At 46.2% G+C, this 18,677-nt stretch overlaps 2 protein-coding genes across 2 annotated transcripts in view; both read left to right on the top strand.

The window, feature by feature from the left end:
* Window positions 1-18,677, top strand: part of LOC119386975 (general transcription factor 3C polypeptide 4) — a 57,214-nt gene that overhangs the window by 21,055 nt on the left and 17,482 nt on the right. The window contains exons 9-10 of the mRNA XM_037654267.2: window positions 10,148-10,237; window positions 12,108-12,213. Of these exons, the coding sequence (XP_037510195.1) occupies window positions 10,148-10,237; window positions 12,108-12,213 (196 nt within the window). The remainder of the gene's footprint in view (window positions 1-10,147; window positions 10,238-12,107; window positions 12,214-18,677) is intronic.
* On the top strand, window positions 15,004-16,409 carry LOC119386977 (uncharacterized). The gene is made up of 2 exons (XM_049413329.1): window positions 15,004-15,490; window positions 16,191-16,409. The coding sequence occupies exons 1-2, from the start codon at window positions 15,154-15,156 to the stop codon at window positions 16,235-16,237; spliced, it is 384 nt and encodes a 127-aa protein (XP_049269286.1). The 5' UTR covers window positions 15,004-15,153; the 3' UTR covers window positions 16,238-16,409.

The following is an 18,677-nucleotide window of genomic DNA, read 5'->3' as shown; positions in this document are numbered from 1 at the left end:
CCAGTTTACCACTTGTCCACAGAAAGGAGTGACGTGAGGATCAGCTGCTCAGCTAAAATTTCGTCTGCTAGACACGCACGTTCAGTCATGCCTTGTCATCAGCATCGCCGTCGTCGCCGTCAAAAGTATCGACTAGTGTCGAAGACGGCATTCTGTAACTTAGAATCACCGCGATACGCGACGTCACGAATCATTTTCGCTTCGACCCTTTGCAAAACAGCGATTCAAAAGTGGACGCCGTTCCAAGCAGCAACGAGGAGGTACCCGGGGACGCACGCTTGGGCCATACTCGCTGGTGTGTCTCAATTAGCTATATCAGATAATTTTAGCGTGCGCAGCATTCCGGTATACGCAAAGGGGTCTATGGAATATCGGCATAGCGAATGCACACCAGCGGAGAAATAAAATACAGTAAAAGCTTGTTAATTTGGATTTCTAGGGACCGGAAAAAATGTCCGAATTAACCGAATGTCCGAATTATCGAAATAAACACAATAAATGCAAGAGTTTTTTCAACATACCTTTACTTTACAAGGTAATCGCGGATGCGTCTCTGTTTTCGAGCAGAAATTCGCGCGGACACAATTTTTCTGAGCCCTTCAAGGTGCTCAGCAGCTCGCATGCTGTCTGCAGTGCCAAAACAAAATTCTTTAAGGACGACGAGGGCCTCCGCGGCTTCCTTCACAGTACGAGGGGGCCTGTGTTGCTCATAGTGTGGCTGCTCCTCTTCAGGCTCTTCGTTCTCGGATTCGTCGCCATGCATCACTTCCTTGACGATTTCCTCATCAGTCAGAGAGCCGGCAGTGGCAACGCCATCAATGCCGATATAATCGTCGAGTGACACTGCATCAGGCATAACACTTCCTAAATCCTGCCCGTCATCGGCACCATCGTTCAACGACACTTCGGCCACTGCGGCATCACTGGAGTCGAGTGCAACAAAGCCACTGTGCCTGAAACAGTTGGCAATGGCGTGCGCAGGCGTGCTCTGCCACACATGCGCGAAGAATGCTAACAGCGCTCAGGAGACTCACGTCGTATTGTTTGCCGACGTCATGGCACAGGAGCTACTTCTTGCCGGGAGAGCCCATTTTTCAGGGCACGCAAAATTTCTACTTTGGTGGTGAAGTCCTTGGCCTCGTACTTGGGCCGCTTCGCCGGCGTTGCCATCGGCGGAGAGTGCGTTCACACGAGAAGTCAGCACAAAAGCACCAGCAACGATCAAGCTAAAGGAGCCGTACTGAATTGTTCCTCGATAAAACGGCGTTCAACGATGCAGCACACCAACGGTATAGTGTACTAGAATATGGGTAGTGTGTTCAGGGAGGAGCCATGGCTGCCGCAGTTGGTATCGACAGCCGCGAGATGGCACCACCTGAGCATGGGCTGTCACATCGCGCATTGCCAGGCATTGCTCCTGATGCACTTCCGTGCTTTGATACGTCGCGCTTAATAACCTTATGTGTTTAATTGCTGACACGTCAGCGACAAGCATTCTGAATGGGTGTGGTCGTACATGCATTCAAAACAAAACGAAACGCAATAAAGCTGAAACACACGGTCCGAATGAAAAACAGGGACTATAGCATACGACAGCGAAGCAGTCATAACTGGGGAAACAAAACTCCCTGCAGTTTCTTTAAAGCTCGGTCGATGAACGAATAAAAAATTAGGAAGCTCGATGTATCGAAGGAGCATCTATGAACCCTGAAGGTTTTTGTTAAAATATCACTATAACGAGTCGTAGCCTGCACCCTGCGACAGCTTCGACTTTCTTCGTTACGCGCGGCACCGTTCTTGTTGATAGTTGCCTCATGCAATCGTAATTATGTGGCTTAGGTCACAAAACTACCATTAGACTGCAAGGCACGCCGTAGTGGAAGACTTGTGAATTATTTTTACCTCCTTGGGTCCTTTAACGTAATACTGCCGCTGTGGCCGGGATTTTGCATACAGTCAAAAGGAAACACCACTTGGCACCACTGCCGGACTGTAGAAAGAAACTCTTTATTTACGTGCGCGCACACTGCAGTGAGCAGAAACACTGATCAAATTAGTCGCCATTCCGAAGAGTTATCAGTTCATGACCACTGATCACGGTGGCACCCTTATGAACATCGAATGATTTTCGCATGCAGCTTTTTTTTTTCGTTTCGCCTCTCGAGATTGGTTGATACCCTTCACGAAAAAATGAAGTCGCGTCAGCACATAAAACTTTACCACTGCTGCGGTCAGGAGGTCTGCATGTTGGCTGCAGCCTAGGGTACAGTCAAAGTGCTTTTTTGCGAGCAGCATCACATCAACAACGCTGTTGCTGCACAGCTCTTGCTTGCTGAAAAGGGTGGTAAATATGCCCTCTAGCTTCTTCACTGCCTCAAATAAGGAGTCAGACGGTTAGAGAAGCCCACCTCTGTCACAAAGCTATGTGAACTCGCAATTTTTGCCGGTTTAGCTGTCATAAGCAAAAGAACGTTCCTAGACTCTGTGCATGTCATTTCGCTTTAGGAACTTTCGTGCCACATAACCGGACATATAATATATGAGCCGATCATCACTCTTCTGCTCCACGTATTCTTTGTGATCAGATGGAATCCTCTGGAGTATGCGCTCCACCAAGTCTAGGTTCCCTGCTTCAACAGCATTGTCCAAATCGTCAACTCTGACTTCTCGCGTGGAGCCGACGGAGCTGAATCAGTGGCCTCACCGTCAGTACAGGGCGCTGCAGTTTTCTTGGAGATTGTAGAATCAACCGCAGAGTTCTTCCGCTTTCTCGGAAGTCTTGGATGCGATGCTTTCATTGACAAGTAGCTTGGGGCATTGGGCAGTAACGTCGGCACGGCGTCCGGCGTCAGCTCTGGTCTCCCACGGGGTACGCGAACTTCTTCGCCGTTTATAACGCGCACGTAGTTTGATCACACATAACGGCTCGAAGTGCAGCTCACATACAGAGCAGCTTTCGTCCAGGGTCCTTTCCTTACGATGTAAATTCCGCTCCCAAAGTTTTTTCCGTGCTTCGTCTTTTGGAACAGCGAAAAGCGATGGCTGCTCACCTTTTTTCCAATGATAACCTGTTTCGCACCCAGGTTCAAATCAGTGTCGTTGCCGCCGACGACTCGGCATTGCTTCACTGTCGCATGGCCAGCAAAGCAATCGCCAGAAAAACTTCCGCTAAGCGAGCGCGAACACAAGCAACAGGTCACTGCAAGGCACCCGAGAAGGCAGAGCGGCAGAGCTACACAGACAATCCTGCCAGCCCATGCTACGGTAGCGCCACCACGCGGATCGGCTTTTTGTCCACGCGCGCCGCTTCACGCGATGCATGGCGAAAGAGGGTGTCTGAACACACTACCCCATATTCTAGTACACTATACCAACGGTAACAAAGCAACAAAAATGACACCGCGCCAAACCCACACGCTATTATGGTGGCTAGAGGGAGAGGTGTGAGCAACGGCGCGCCGGAGACGAAGCATTTTTTCATGACGATGCGACGGCGCGGGAGGCATCTCGGTGCCGACAGCAGCGCCACCGCATGGGCGCGTCCTCGCCTACCTCGGGCGCGTCTGTCGGCTCAGAGATATCATCCGCGCGCTTGGTACGGACGCGAGGCGCGTTTTCCGTTCACGACTTCTTACGGCGCACCATATAACCAAATAATTTTCGAGATTAGGCAAACATATCAATAAAGCTGGCCCAACAAGAGCTTTGGTAATTGCTTCGTACTGCTGAAGCTTTGTGTGGAGTGTAACGATTGGAAAGCACTGCACCTCGGCTTATGCAGTGGGTGGTCGTTTGCGGGGGCTATTGCCCCTCGTTTCGCTGGCAACTTCTTGGAAAGGTACGCAGCGACATTGGGGAACAAAGCTGGAACCGCACCTGGTGTTAGGGAAGGGCGACCACGGGGAATTTCCACTGTGTCACCGTTGATCACGTGTGTAGCTGCGAAATATAATCCTCTTGTCGAAGTGAAGTTCACAGACAACGCTGTTTTTCTCCAGCGGCTTATCAGCTCGTGGAACGGAACGTTCCCAACCCTGGCGGTCGACGTTCATCATCGGCGCACGATAACTGCGATGAGAGAGACCTTAATTTCTATCTTGTTTTCCTGTCCGAGACGTATCCCGTAGTGGATCCAGGGGCGAAACAATGTCTCTGATGTCTCTGCAGTTTTGCCATCACGTAGCGTCAGCACATGAAAACAACTCGCAGGTGAGCCGTCGGCGCAATGTAGCGGACGCTTTTCGGCTTTCTTGCGACGCTCGGTCGATAACATAAAGTAACCAAGGCACGCGTCCTCTGGTCCGGTGACGGCGACGGATAATCTATCGACGGAAGGACACAACTTCACGACAGAAAATGTTGTGCGCTGACGAGATCGGCAGCAACACCGGCGTTCGCCGCACAATTATCTTTTTCGCTCGCGAGAAAATGCGACATGCGTTTGTCGCTCACGAACAATGCGGCATACGTTTATCGGTCTCGAAAAACGTGACATGCTTTTCTCGCTCGCAAAAACCGCGACATACGTACGTTTCTCGGTCGCGAAAAACGCAACATGCGTTTCTCGCTTTAGTAGACAGCGTGCCATAGACGCGTTCGCTGACTAGGAAATTCCGGTTTCCCGCGAAGCGCCGGTGGCTACGGCAACGCATTTGGCCATCAGGCACCAATACGCACAAACAAAAGCCGAGCAGGCGAAGCAACAGGTGACATAACACGCACTTTGCCGGAGAGAATCCACGAGACCACTTCGCCAGACCTCGCTCTAGGCCTCTAGGCATCTCGGAGACGACGAGCGCGCCACCTGTCGGCGTCATGAAAATGTGCTTCACCGGCTTGCACGGCGCAGCCCGGCCGATGCTGACACCTCCCCCTCTAGCCACCATAACGCTATCACGCGCGAAGAAAAGGCGTTCGAACAGTCTCAAGTCAAGCCAAGCCGATAATTGATGTCCATGGCGATGCTGCGTTTGAGCTTCACTTTTGTTCCGAATGGTTCTTTTTTCGTTTTCGAGCCTCGCCAGCGGCCTGAAAGTCGCCGAATTATCCGATTTGCGGTCAAATCTGTCCGAAATAACGAGCGCCCAGTCTCATAGAGTGATGCATATATTTACAGGGACCAGATGACGTGTCCGAATTAACCGATTTTCCGAATTAACGAGAGTCGAATTAACGAGCTTTTACTGTACGATAGGTTTCTACAATAACAATTCTGTGCTTGCCAGGTTCTTCATTCCGCCACCAGATGGCCCCACCTATCCGGCCTCTCACGGTTACGGCTGCAGTAACCCGGTATTACGCTAGCGCAAGGAAGTCCACGGACGAACTAACATTCACTAATAACGCTACATACGTGTTACTTGTTAGCGATGATATTTATCTATAGGCAGCTCCACTTTGATAGCTTGTGGTCGTGTTGGCGTTTGCCGTACGTGCAATGAAACGTCACGCACTTTCCGCTTTTTCCACGCCTCGACGAGCAAGTCCGTACTACGCAGCGGTTCCCCGACATGCTGGCACGTAGTCGCTCCGATTTATCGCACTCGCGCTGAGGATCACACGACAAATCACTCGATACGACAAGATGAATCGCAGGCACGGATCGGGACAGCAAGGTGATCCACTGGCTGGGAGTGAGAGCCGGTGAGAGCGTCGCCTGGCGTCGGCGGCACAATAAATACACTCAGATCGTCGATGTCATTGTTACTAGCGTATCGTCACTCAGGATGGTATTTGCGGAATGTATCACACTTGTTACGTAGCACTAGTGTCGATGTTGCAGCGTGATCAATCTTCCGTTGAGCTTTCGTACGCTGTTTGCCCTCGAAATAAAATTACTTCCACGCAACGGACGCCATTCAAATTTGGCCAAGGATACCTATGCATACGGAGCAATCGAATGAAGGGCACATCTCGACTTTGAAATTTGATGTCAGTGCTCTTTTAAAGGCCAACTCCGGCGATTTTTCGAGGTCGATGGATCTCAATGAAATTAGCTGGGTACGTTCCTTTGCACGTTTCCGTCATTTATGCCAAATTACAGGCTTGAGACATGCGCAGATTGTTTGCAAATGAATTTTAAAGATTGTCTGCAAACGCCCTCCTGGCTTCCCACAATTATTGGCAACATTGCGTCTGTGACGTCAGTATTGGGAAGGCGGCGGAAGTGGCGCAGCCGAGGGCACCGCTAACTTCGGTGCTTCGGCCGCTACAGCGAGCGTCTATTGTGCACAAGGCGACAGACAGCGTTGGTTTGGCCGGCGCTTCGCTGGTCGTCCCGGCTGTCACAGTTTTCATACTCCGCGCCGGCGTGACCGGCATGCCTTGCACGACTTCCGGTTCGTTCGTAACAACATCTACGTCACGAAGACAGTACACTCGGTTGGGTTTCTGTTTCGGTGTTGCGCTTTTTTGCTTATTTAAAATTATTCTCCAATTTGCTGAGTATTTCTGCTATCGGGCCCGTAACAGGAGTGTCTCAGGAACATAAAAGCACCATTACTTTGACATGGCCAAAAAATCGCCGGAGTTGGCCTTTAAGACGAACCGCCCAAGTGTATTCTTCTGTTAAGACGAACTCTCGCAGTGGTCAACAACGCTGGCGATTCTGCGAAACAAACACTGCAGTCTTGGTTGGGCATTCAGGCGACCTAGAAAAAGCACAAAAGAAAAAAAAAGCACACGAGATAAAGGAAAAAGAACAGTCAGCGGATAAAGCTGGCATCCCCCTCACCCCCAGCCTGTGGGTGGGGGAGGTGCGGGCTTTATCGGCAAAGAAAACAACAAAAAGAGTAGGGGGATTGACAACTTGGACCCCCAAGCCATTGTATTCCCCTCCCGTTCTTCAGTTTCCCAGCCGGAGTACAAAGGAGAACAGAAGAACACAAGAGCTTGGGGCCCCTCTGCCGTGGTCAGAGGGGCAAACAGGGGAGTGGGGAAAAAAAAGAAAGCGACAACAGCATAGAGTTTCTTACAATAATACCTAGAGGGGAATCTGGCGCTAGTGTCTACGCGGGCTCCTTGAGACGCACTTCAACCACCATGGGAATGATGGGAAGTACAGGCTTCGGATTTGCTTCGGATGGATTAGGTTCTTGAGATTCACGACGCTTGTTTGCCGAGTGTAAAACAAAGTGATATGAAGTTAATTCCAATTAAAACTTGCTTAATTATTTTGTATGTAGAACTTATTGCAAAAAGTTTGAGTGACCGTGAGATGGAACTGAAAGCTGAACAAATTCAACCACCAGGGTATGCATTACTCTGCAACTGGGTTCCAGATTTGGCATCACCAAATAATGAATTATTTTTGTACAACACTTGAAAAGAAACACGCTTGTTGTTCCCTCGAAAGTACGCATTATCTATTTATGGAAATAACAGTACTGTATTGAGTGAGAAACACTTAACGTATCGTCTGCTGCGATGCCAGGTGCATCTGTTCAAGTGGTCTGCCTCCAACGCATCTCTCTTTTTGTTGTGAAGTCGAGTCAGAGGAGCGCGACGGTGCGTCTACTTAGCTTCGCCGTCGTTTTGCAGCTGATTTGAACGAGTTTTGGTAAGACGCGCTTATCAAACAAACGTGAACTCGATGCAGTTTGCTGCACTGACATGGGACGCTACATCTGTGCGCAGCGGTGAGTGCACGACGCTTTGCTAAAACTGTCAAATACAACCTGTAAAGCTGCAGCGTCGCAGCAAACCAAGAGATGTAGTGGTCTTCAGCCTTTTTGAACAACAAAGGCGCTGCTTGAATGCTTTGAAACGCACCCCACTACCCACGCCTCACGAAGAACGAAACTGAAACTGTAGAAAAAAGATTCGTAGACAGTTCGCTAGCTAACGTTATCCAATCCGAAGCCTGTACTTCGCATCATTCCCATGGTGGTTGAACGATCGCAGCGCCAGTTTCCTCTCTAGGGTATTGTATGAAACTCTATGGACAACAGGAACAAAAATGGTCTGTGCATTACAATCGAGTACGAAACCAAAACCACGATCGCGGCGCTCTCCCGTCAGAGGGGTCAGGTGCATTGTCATCGCCATCACACAATGGCGGCCGAGCACATGTATTTTGGGGTCAATTCACGTTGGTTCGCATAGGACCTGTGTGCGTTGTATCTGTTCCCAGTGAAGTGCAAATTGTGATCAGCCATTTTGTTTATGGAAGCGCACGACAAGGAAAGGCTATTTTGCACAGTGAATATAGCTGCGTTGTGTCTTTTTCGTGGCGAGGCTTGTGACCGTGAGTAGCCCGATGGGATATCTTCAGCTGCACGTCGTTCAGGAAAAGTTACTACGGGCCGAAAACGGCAAAATATCCGGACCTCAAAGAAAACCTTGCAGACTTTGTTAAGCAATTCAGCGTATAATGACTTTGTCAAGGCAACAGCACGCGACCGAGGCCCATCCAGAAGTGATCTTAGAGCCAGCAAAACAGGCTCACAGAAGAAAACGAACTGCCAGGACAATAAATTTTACATTCTTTGAAGGAAAATTGTGCTTCTCTCTCTCTCTTTTTTTGTAATCGTCAACATAGGAGCGTGCTACAATTTTATCATTAAAATGTGGTAGCAGTATGTACATGAATTTTTTTTATTTTTGAACCCGTGAAATCAGGTGCTCGTATGATTCGTGTAAGTACTCTGCTTGAAGGCATAGTTTTTATCTAGATGAGCCAAATAAATGCTTTTTCTTGTCTTTTTGCCGCCATTGTAGGCCTACTCCATTCAGTGTTTTCAAGTAACATATTTGGATGCACTTGGCATGTTACCATGTCTCTTTTTAGGGGCACTTCTGATAAGACGAACAGATGACCGTGGCCCCTTCGAGTTCGTCTTAACGGGAGTCTACTGTACTTGTAATATGGTTGGTTTTGTACTTGAATTCTGCACTCCTGTTCCTCTCTCAGTAAACGGAACACCTTTTAAATGGAACAGACTCTCATGGTCCCTTTAGGTTCCATTTAACAAAAGTCTAGTCTATTTCGCTTGTTTGTGCACTAGAAAGGCGTAAAACCTACTAATGGCTACATAAGAGCTGCGCTCTAAGGCTTTACATATGGTGACAGTCTTTTGAAATTTTAATAAGCATAAATCCTGAAATGCTTATCTTTACCGTTTTGTTTCACAAAGGCTGTGTCAAAGGCATAAAAGTTTGCTTATTATACATTTTTCATTTATGCCTTTTTGTGGGATATGATGATCAGTCTGGGAGGTCTAGGCTTTCTTGAATGAGTCTGGCAGTCCTCTTTCCGATAACAAAAGGCCACAGGTAGTGTGCTTCACTGCACGGGTGCTTTCTTTACTATCAGTATTCTTCACCGCATTACATTACTGTGATGCAGTGTAGCTTATTAAAGCCAAATTCGCCACTATGGAGCTAAATAACCTCCTTTCTGCATGAGCCATCCATATTTTGAAACATGCGTCTTGCTCATTTTTCCTCCTTTGCTTGCACTGACCTTTGGGTTCAGTGTTCTGTTTACAGCACGTTCCATAATAGAGCTGTTTCGTTAGCGTGAACATTTCTGCCGATGAAACTACAATTGTCAAAAAGTTAGGAGAGGCACGTTTGTAGGGGTGCAGCATGGTACACTGTTGAATATAATTGAACACTAGTGTGAATGCAAGTTTGGCGTTTGTGTAGTACAGGGCTGTCTCTTTGTGCCAGATTTCCATGGGAATTTTATAGCAAATAATTATACATATATGAATTGTGGCAGAAGGAGGTGTATGTTTTTGTCTATACTTGATGTTTTCTGACCAGTTTGCTTCTGTTTCTATGGATCACCCTGTTTTCCATACGTAAACTTATGGTAGACAGAAACCGCTGGAATGGAATCGCCACCTCCAATATGGTTGGTCTTGTACTTGACTTCTGCACCCCTATACATCACTCTTCATTAAATGATATAGTACTCAGTATACTCAGTAAATGAAACTCCTCTTAAATGGAACATATTTTTCCAGTTCCTCCTTCGGGTTCCATTTAAGAAGGTTCTATTGTAGTTAATTATTCTTCATAACCAGCTGCAGCTCTGTATATGATGGCAGAACCAAGAAATAAAACCTGATTGCTGTATGTCTTGCATGAGCAAATGCAACGTTCAATTTATGATGACCCATTCTTCTGTCTTTTTAAACAGCCCTTGACAAGTGTCCATCCAATGAGCGCGACCTCCACATGCTTGTCTGCACGATGAACGGAGAGATTGTGAATGTTCACGTCGACACCGGTAAGTGTAGGCAGGAGACAGGGCTGGGTTGTGGCATTAAACTAGATGCACAGGATGTGTAAAGCACCTTCCACTAAACGAGATCAACTCGTGAAGTATTCTTCCAAACCTGTGTGTTAATTTTAACTTTAAAAAAAATGGTTAGTTACTATTAGAAAAGAGAAAGGTCAAAGTCCTGTTTTTTAAGTTTCGGAATATGAACACCAGCGCCATATTTCATTGTGACAGCGAACAGATTCTACAAATTTCATATCTGCTAATCATACTTAAAATGCAATTACTATGCTGGACCTGGTTAGTTTGAATTAACCTTTATATGGCAGTTTGTGAACATTGCGGAGTGGCAGCAAGCATAGCATATGGCTAAGCATGTGGTTGCATTGATTGAAAGTTGGGTATACAGTCGCCGACCGATTTTTCGGACTCCAAAAATACGGACTTGTTGGATATTCCGGACTTTATAAATGCACCGTCAGGGATCCCATAGAGCTAATGCATTTTTTCGACCGATTTTTCTGACGAATTTGCCCCTGAAAGTTGGATTTTTCGGACTAAATCGCGCGTTTTGAGCCACGCACCGAACCATTGTGAACGCCGCCATGTTGGATTTTCTGCCGGCTTGGCTAAACTTGGTTTTCTAATGGCTTTTATGCCTCCGAGATTGGAAAGCGCACGCCATAAGTTTCGGAGGCCATGTCTGCTTTTTAGAAAACGCGGCACGCGACGCCATTTTTTAGTCTTCGGTCAGCACTATCGTCATCACACCGTACGGGGAGGAGGCGGAGGAAGGATTCTTTTATTGTTGTTACAGCTTGTTTCAGTCACCATTCTGCACGTTTTGTGTCATGTCGCATCGAGACGTTGTGTGCTTCTCAGCGGCTATCTGCGGCATCGAATTTTGTGTGCTCGACGCCATGGCTGTGCCATCTGTGCAGGGATCCCATCGTGCGATTTCCGCAGCCGTCGGCGGCGGAGATCGCCAACGTGGTGACACTTTTGTCGAGCGTTTACGGTGACGATGTCACCTTGGCGCAAATACGAGCAAACCAAGTTGCCTCCAAGCATAGTATGAGGCATCAAGAACATTGCCTGCCTGATGCAATAAATTTCACATTTTTGGCGAAAATGAATTTTTCGGACTGTTCGATTTTTCGGACTTTTTTTCGGTCCCCGCCAGGTCCGAAAAATCGGTCGGCGACTGTATCACTTTCAAATAATATGACCCTGTTCAGTGCAAAACGGCTTCTAAGTTTGCTTTCCCACTTGGATATGGGAATATACAGTAGACTCCTGTTAAACGAAAGCTGAAGGGACCAGGAAAATATGTTTCATTTAACAGGAGTTTCGTTTACTGAGAGATGAAAAGGGGTGCAGAATTCAAGCACAAAACCAATCATGTTAGAGGCAGTTGTTCCATTTAAGCAGCAATTTCATATAAGAGATTTTCGTTTATTGAGAGTCTACTGTACCTTGCTTGTCTTCAAGGAGGAAAGCAAAAATGTTTGTTCTTCCACAATGGCAGGCTCTATGCATGGTCGCACTGTGGCCATACATCAAGCTGTGCCATGCCACCAATCTCTTGACAATAAGGGTAATAGTAATAAATGTTAAAAAGAAATAAGTGGTTTAAAAACATGAGGTGGCTTGCAAATGGGCTCTGGTAGTCACAACAAGCCAACGTATGTATCTGTAAGAGTGATAGTGATGGTGAAAGCTTATGATATTATGTATTGGTCTTCATACAGAACACTTTTTCATGAGACAAAGTAAAGTGGAGTGTTTGGATTTGGCCCCTTGTTTTTGCTGCTTTTGTTTGTTGGCGACTGGCCTTGTTTTCTCAATGAAACCTCTGTGTTCGTTCTGCATATAGATCTCAACTTCAAAATTGAGAAAATCTCCATCGAGCTGCCCTGGATGCTTCAACCTGTGGGCCTGGCCGTCTCGCCTAATGGCGCCTACTTTGCAATGCTCTATCAGTAAGAAGTATTTCCATTGTTAATAGTTCTGTCTATCACCTGCATCTACGTTAGAAAGCAAACGGATGAAATTCAACAAAGTAGAGAAGAACAAAGCCTGTTTTTATGCCAACAGCTCAGCTAGTGTTGTAATTTGGCCATGTACCCTTATTGCCTCTTAAGTGATTAATGAAACTTGTAGAATGGGCATGTCTTAAATAGTACTAGTCATACTGTTCCCCATAGTATCTTTGTTTTATTGGATCACATATATGTCACACATATCACAAGTGCCAGTGTTATGAAAAAAAAAATAATAATCAGTCAAATTGTACAATGATTTTCTTCTTTTCCCCTCTTGAAAAGTTGGTACTGCAGTGATAGGTGCGTGTCTATAACCACTGTTGAAAACATTTGCTTGAAAATTGTAGAAGTTCTAATCTAAACGAAAGAAACAGAGGACAATTTTTGTGGAGGCAGGGAGCTGTACTTGGTCAGTTACTTTATCTGTGCGGCTTATCATTAAACGGATACTTTTTCTCTAAATTGGGCATATAGTATAGTGCAGTTCTGGTTAAGGAAGTAACCAATGCGTCATAATGTTTCCTTTTGTATATGTGAAAGATATTGTTTTATGTTCCACTGATATGCAGGATATTTTCAGGTAGTGTAAATTTCATATGCTGTGTGTTATCTTTCCAGAAATGAGTAGTATACCTACTGACTTATGTTACCACTAGGGCCTGTTGATGTGTGTGTGTGTGTGCTTGCAACCAGATGCATTTAAGCAGCAGTGAGCTTACAAGAGAGAGAAACTTTGAGAGAGGAAAGACTAGTGATTTCAAAGCACAGTATTATTATCACGACTGTTACCTTTTGTGTAGGCGTGTGCGAATATTCGAAATTTCGAATATTTTTCTAATAGTGTTTGCTATTCAATTCGATTCGCACTGGAATTTTACCATTCGAACTATTCGAACTTCCCCCCAAAAATACAGTCAATGTCCGATTAAAAGTGACTCCTTGAGATTTTCAATATGCTTCACCTCATTACACTCTCGTATTGCGGCAAAGCTGCCTTTCAAGCTCCGTTACGGTCAAACTTAGCCAAGACCACGGTGTAAGATATATACTCTTTAGGTGGGGACACTCGCGAGACGCCATCGACCAGATAAAGTAACAACGCTGAGCACCCGTCGGTCCGCTGACGGCAGCGGATACCTACCGGCGGGTTGACGCAACTTCAACATAAAAACGCGTTCCCGTAGCAACTGGCCCTTCGTGGGATATCTGAATTTCCTAGTCAGCGAACGCGGCCATGGTACGCCAGCAAGTAAAGTTGGAAACGCATACCGCGTTTTTCGCGTGCGAAAAACGAGACATGCGGCGGACGCCGGCGTTGCCGCCGACCACGTTGGTTGCTATAGCAACGGTGCAGAAAGCATTTTTTCTCTTTCAGTTGCGTCTTCTCGCCGATAGATACCCGCTGCGATCGCCGGAACAGCAGGCGCGCGCCGTTGTTACTTTATCTGGTCGAACGCGCTCTGCATGCAAGCCGAGGAGTGTCCCCACCTAAAGAGTATATATCTTACACCGTGGCCAAGACACAGTCAACGTCCGATCGGAAGTGGTCCCTAGATTTTTACTATGCTTCACCTCATCACACCCCGGTATTGCGGCAAAGCTGCCTATTAAGCTCCGCTACGGTCGCAAATGTATTAACTCAAGAAAATGCTGGTTCCAACATGGAGATGAAAGATGTGGCAGAGGTGGGGGCTCAATTAATGCTGTTTTGGACCTGAAATTTGGGCGGGAAGTCCGAAAAATTAGAAGCCGAAGCTTTTTAGCATCCAAAATTTCAGATGTTCTTATATATCGACGTCTACAGGCAGATTTGGAACTCTGGACTTGAAGGGAGCACACCCTTGTCTGCCACATCAGTTGGGCTTCCACAGAAGTTGAAAGAGGAGGAGAGGCTGAGGAAATGGCATCTGTTGCCGTGTTGTCGGCAACATTGTGGTTGCACCAAATCATGTACATTAATACAATTCGGCCTCAACATTGCCTCGTTCTTGAGAAGACAACTATGAAACACCACCCCGCCAGTGCTTCATCAACCTAGTGAAAAGAAACACTTTCATGTTGCTATCTCATAAGAATATGCTTAGGAATGCTCTCTAACTTTTTTTCTTCAATTTTGCTCCGAAGTATTCGAAAAATATTCTAGAAATATTCTAGAAATATTAGAAAAATATTCGAATTCGCTTCGCACCCAAAATTTTGTTATTCGCACAGCTCTACTTTTGTGCAAATTTTACTTCATTCATGCTCTTGCAGCTTTTAACATGCATGTCCTTGTCACACGGCTTCTTGCACTGCAGCTCTGACAACTTGTATTGGAGTAGTTTACATACAGCAGTACTACACATAACTGTGTTTTCCAACTCCTGTTTACTAGGCTTTTGTCACTATCACTTGGCTTCAAGTGAAATGGAAGGGAATGCTATTTACTACAGAATAATTTTCAAAGTGAATTGGAATACACTGAAACCTCATTATAACGAAGTTACATCTTACACAAAAATAACTTCGTTATATCCGAAAATTCATTTTAAACGTATGTATTGCACTGTATCTATTGCAAGACTATTCTTCATTTACTTTGTTATAACCAATATTTCGTTGTATTCGTTCTCGTTATATCGAGGTTTGAGTGCAGTAGCAGGATTTGATAGTGGTAGGGTAAAAGTTATAAAGCTGTATTCTCACGATGGACGAAATCGCAGACGGATCAGTCACGTGACATGTGACGTGTTCGGGATCTCTCCGTGGCTTGCATTCGCATGACGGGAGAAAAGCAGACAACGGCGCGAACGGATTGACCCTACCCTCGCTCCCAGGAGCATAGGTGACGGTGCAGACGTGCACGGGAGCTCTGCTGTAGAGGTTACATTGCGCAAAATGGACGTCGAGCGCAAGCGCTGCCTTGCCGCGATGGCTGTTGCTCTCGAAATTGCAGCAGACGACGAAGAGGAGGGCGGTTTTCTTCAGTGCAAGCGATTGGTCTGGGTTAAGCCGTGTCTCACCAGAAAATCTCTCGGGATGCAAAACCAGCTTTACGAAGAACTACTCGCCAGCAATCCCGAACAGTACAAGCGCTTGCTGCACCTCAGCATCGAGCGATTTCACCATCTGTTGGCCCTGATCGAGCCAAGAATCGTGCGGCAAGACACCGTGGTGCATTCGTCGGTGCCAGCCAAGACGCACCGTCAAGTTACACTTCGGTTTCTAGCATCAGGTAAGCATTTTGTTTCGTGCGCCGATCTTGTGGTTAATTCTCTTTGGGCGATCACTTTCGTAGATGGTTTCATTTTAGCGCGCACGCGCGCGCATGTTTTTGGCACTCTGCCCAAGTCGATGTGCCTTTTCTTTCTTTCTTTCTTTTTGTTTTTTTACACTCAGCGACAGTCGATCACATGCTTCTACGCTTTGACTTTAGTATGAGTACACTCAAGCCTCGATATAACGAACACAGATATAACGAATTATTGGTTATAACGAAGTCATTGAAGAATAGTCATGTCATAGATACAGTGTTACAAAAAAACGTTTATAACGAACTTTCGGATATAACGAAGTTATTTTCGTGGCAGATGTGACTTTGTTATAATGAGGTTTGAGTGTATATACAAAAATGAAACGTCTGTGCAAACTATTTAGTGATTGCCCAACGAAACCGCAGCATGCATCTTTTGCTGTTGGTGAAAACAGTGCTCACCCAGCGTAGTCACCCTATGCTATATTTAAGCGTTAAGCTGCAGTGCACACATGTGTGCTCAGTGGTAAAGTATGTTGTTTTCATTTATTCATTTGAATAGCACACTTTAATTTCGCTTTTCTTCTTCTTTATTGCTTACTTTGATGTTCACTAGTAGTATGTAGTTCCGTGCGGTTCGCACCTAATGGCTTTTGTGTTTTCTCTTTCTTTATCTTTCTAGGAGAGTCCCAGTTTTCTCTGAGCCACCAGTTTAGACTTGGACATTAAACAGTGAACAGCATTATCCTGGAGACATGCACTGCAATTTATAAAGAACCCAAAACGAATTTCTCAAAACTCCCAAAGCAGAAGTTGAGTGGCAGCCGATAATTGAAGGTTTCAGTGAAAAGTGGCAATTTCCAAATTGTTGCGGCGCCATTGACGGCAATCGTGTGTATCACAAAGGTGAAAAAATCTGGTTCACTTTATTTCAAATATAAGAAGACATTCAGCGTTGTGTTGCTCACCGTAGTCGACTCAAATTATAAATTTCTCTACATTGATGTTGGTGCTCCCGGCTCGGAAGGCGATGGAGGTGTGTGGCAGACAACTCCGCTGCAGAAAGCAATTGAAAGTAAGAAGGCCGGAATACCACCCCTTGTGAAAGTAAGAACGTCACCCGACATGGATCTGCCTGCAGTGTTTGTTGGCGATGACGCATTTCCGCTGTTGAAACTACGATGACATCATATTCAGGACAGCCCTTGCCACTCTATCGGCGGATATTCAGCTACAGGTAAATGAGTCCACAAATCTTAAAATTTCTCTTTCATGACTTTTTACTGTTGTAGGCTTTTTAGCTTGTTTGATGCAGTACTGTGCTGTCTCTGAAAGTGGGATCTTCATGCACAATAAGCGATCAATGTTTGCTGTTGCAGACTATCAAGGGCACGCCGTGTGGTTGAAAACGCGTTTGACATTCTGGCCAACCGCTTCAGATTTCTCCACACATTCGTGGACGCTAAACCGGAGAGAGTGGCAACCTATGTCTCGTCTGCATGTGCGCTGCACAACTTCCTAGGCATCGATGTAGGAGATCGTCCAAGAGAACAGAGTGCTGAACCTGTGCAACGAGACACGTTCTTCCCTGTTCAGCCAGTCCGTGGCAGTCGGTTGAAGGGAGCAGCTTGTGCATTGCGCGATGGATTGTGCGATTATTTCAATGGTGAAGGGGCAGTGCCTTGGCAAATGTAATGTGTTTGCAGATCCAATGGAGCACCGCCGACCACCAAAGTGATGGAAGACCTGAGTTAAGGTGAAGATGCGCAGCTCGGGCGCTCACGTGCTTCTTTTAGGGGCGTAGCTCCTCTTAGTCTAACCTTGTCACGTCTCCGTTGTCCGGCGTAAACGGATCTCCCGTATGATGCAATAGATGGCGTGGTCTCATAGAAGTACATACAAACTGCAGTTCAGGGACGATATTCTAGATGGCACTGTACGCAATCTGTGTCGTCATCACCATTTCTCGTCTCATTTCCTAGATGGCGTTGGTCCAATAGAATTGTGTGCAATATGGCGCTTGTGTGAATCGACACTAGATGGCGCTGGAAGTGCCGCTGCTCTCTGATTGGCTGCTGCGCGGGCATGCGCGGGGAGCGAGCGCCTCTCTCATTCTCCTGGATCGTCGCCGTACGTGTCGGATTGTTGGCGGAGCATGGACGATGCGCAGCGGCGGGCGCTCGCTTGGCGGCACTGTTTTGCAGCGCTCGCTTGACGGTGCGCGCCAAGGACGCCGCTGCGAAACGGGCTCAACGAGAAGCGAATCCCGAGACCATGATTGCTTCTGGAGCAGCGCCCAAGCTCTTCATCATTCACCCGTGGATATGCTGTAATTTTTTTCATATTTTTTCACTCACTTGACGCTGCAAAAACGAAGCAGACGCGCAGCTCCTGCGCTTTTCTATTTTTGGGACCCTATTGTTTGGACGACACGCGACCTTAAAACATAGGTATTTGAGGCTTTCGCCTTAATAACTAACCATATCTTGAACCTCAAATTATGTCTACATCTCTGTCATTTTAGAGCAGCAAGAAAAATAAGTGCACTAGCACTCTTGAAGTCATAAAATAATATCTGGTGTTTTACATGCCAAAACCACGATGTTATTATGAGGCACGCTGTAGTGAAGGGTTCCGAAAATTTCGACCATCTGGTGTTCTTTAACATGCACTGACATCGCAAAGTATATGAGCCTCATTTCGCCTCCATCAAAATGCGACTGCCGCGGCCGGGATCAAACCCGCGACCTTCGGGTCAGCAGCCAAGCATCATAACCACTGTACTACCGAGGCGGACACTCTTGAAGTCATGTATATATGTGTATACATTTATGTGTGTATATATTTGTATGTGTGTATGTACATAATTTGTTTACTCACAACTCCTATCATTGTATATTGCCCTTCGTGTTATAATTACCCAAGGGAATGTCAGTATGTGTAAATAAACTGATTCCGTAGTGCACAGCTGATGAATCTTATTTATTGAGAAAAAAGAAACAAGGGTAAATGCACAAAAACAGTGGGCGCAATGCACAATATTTCAAGTTACAATATCAATTCAAGTAATCGTGGCAGTAAGTTATCGGTGAAATGATGTACAGAGTGGGCAACGCTTAGCGGAAGCACTTTATTAGGTGCGGTGAGATCATAGCAACTCATTATCATA

The sequence above is a fragment of the Rhipicephalus sanguineus genome, chromosome 3 (genome assembly GCF_013339695.2).
Source record: "Rhipicephalus sanguineus isolate Rsan-2018 chromosome 3, BIME_Rsan_1.4, whole genome shotgun sequence".
Taxonomy (NCBI): Eukaryota; Metazoa; Arthropoda; class Arachnida; order Ixodida; family Ixodidae; genus Rhipicephalus; species Rhipicephalus sanguineus.
Note: the sequence above shows the minus strand (reverse complement) of the source record. Positions and strands in the feature narration are given on the sequence as shown.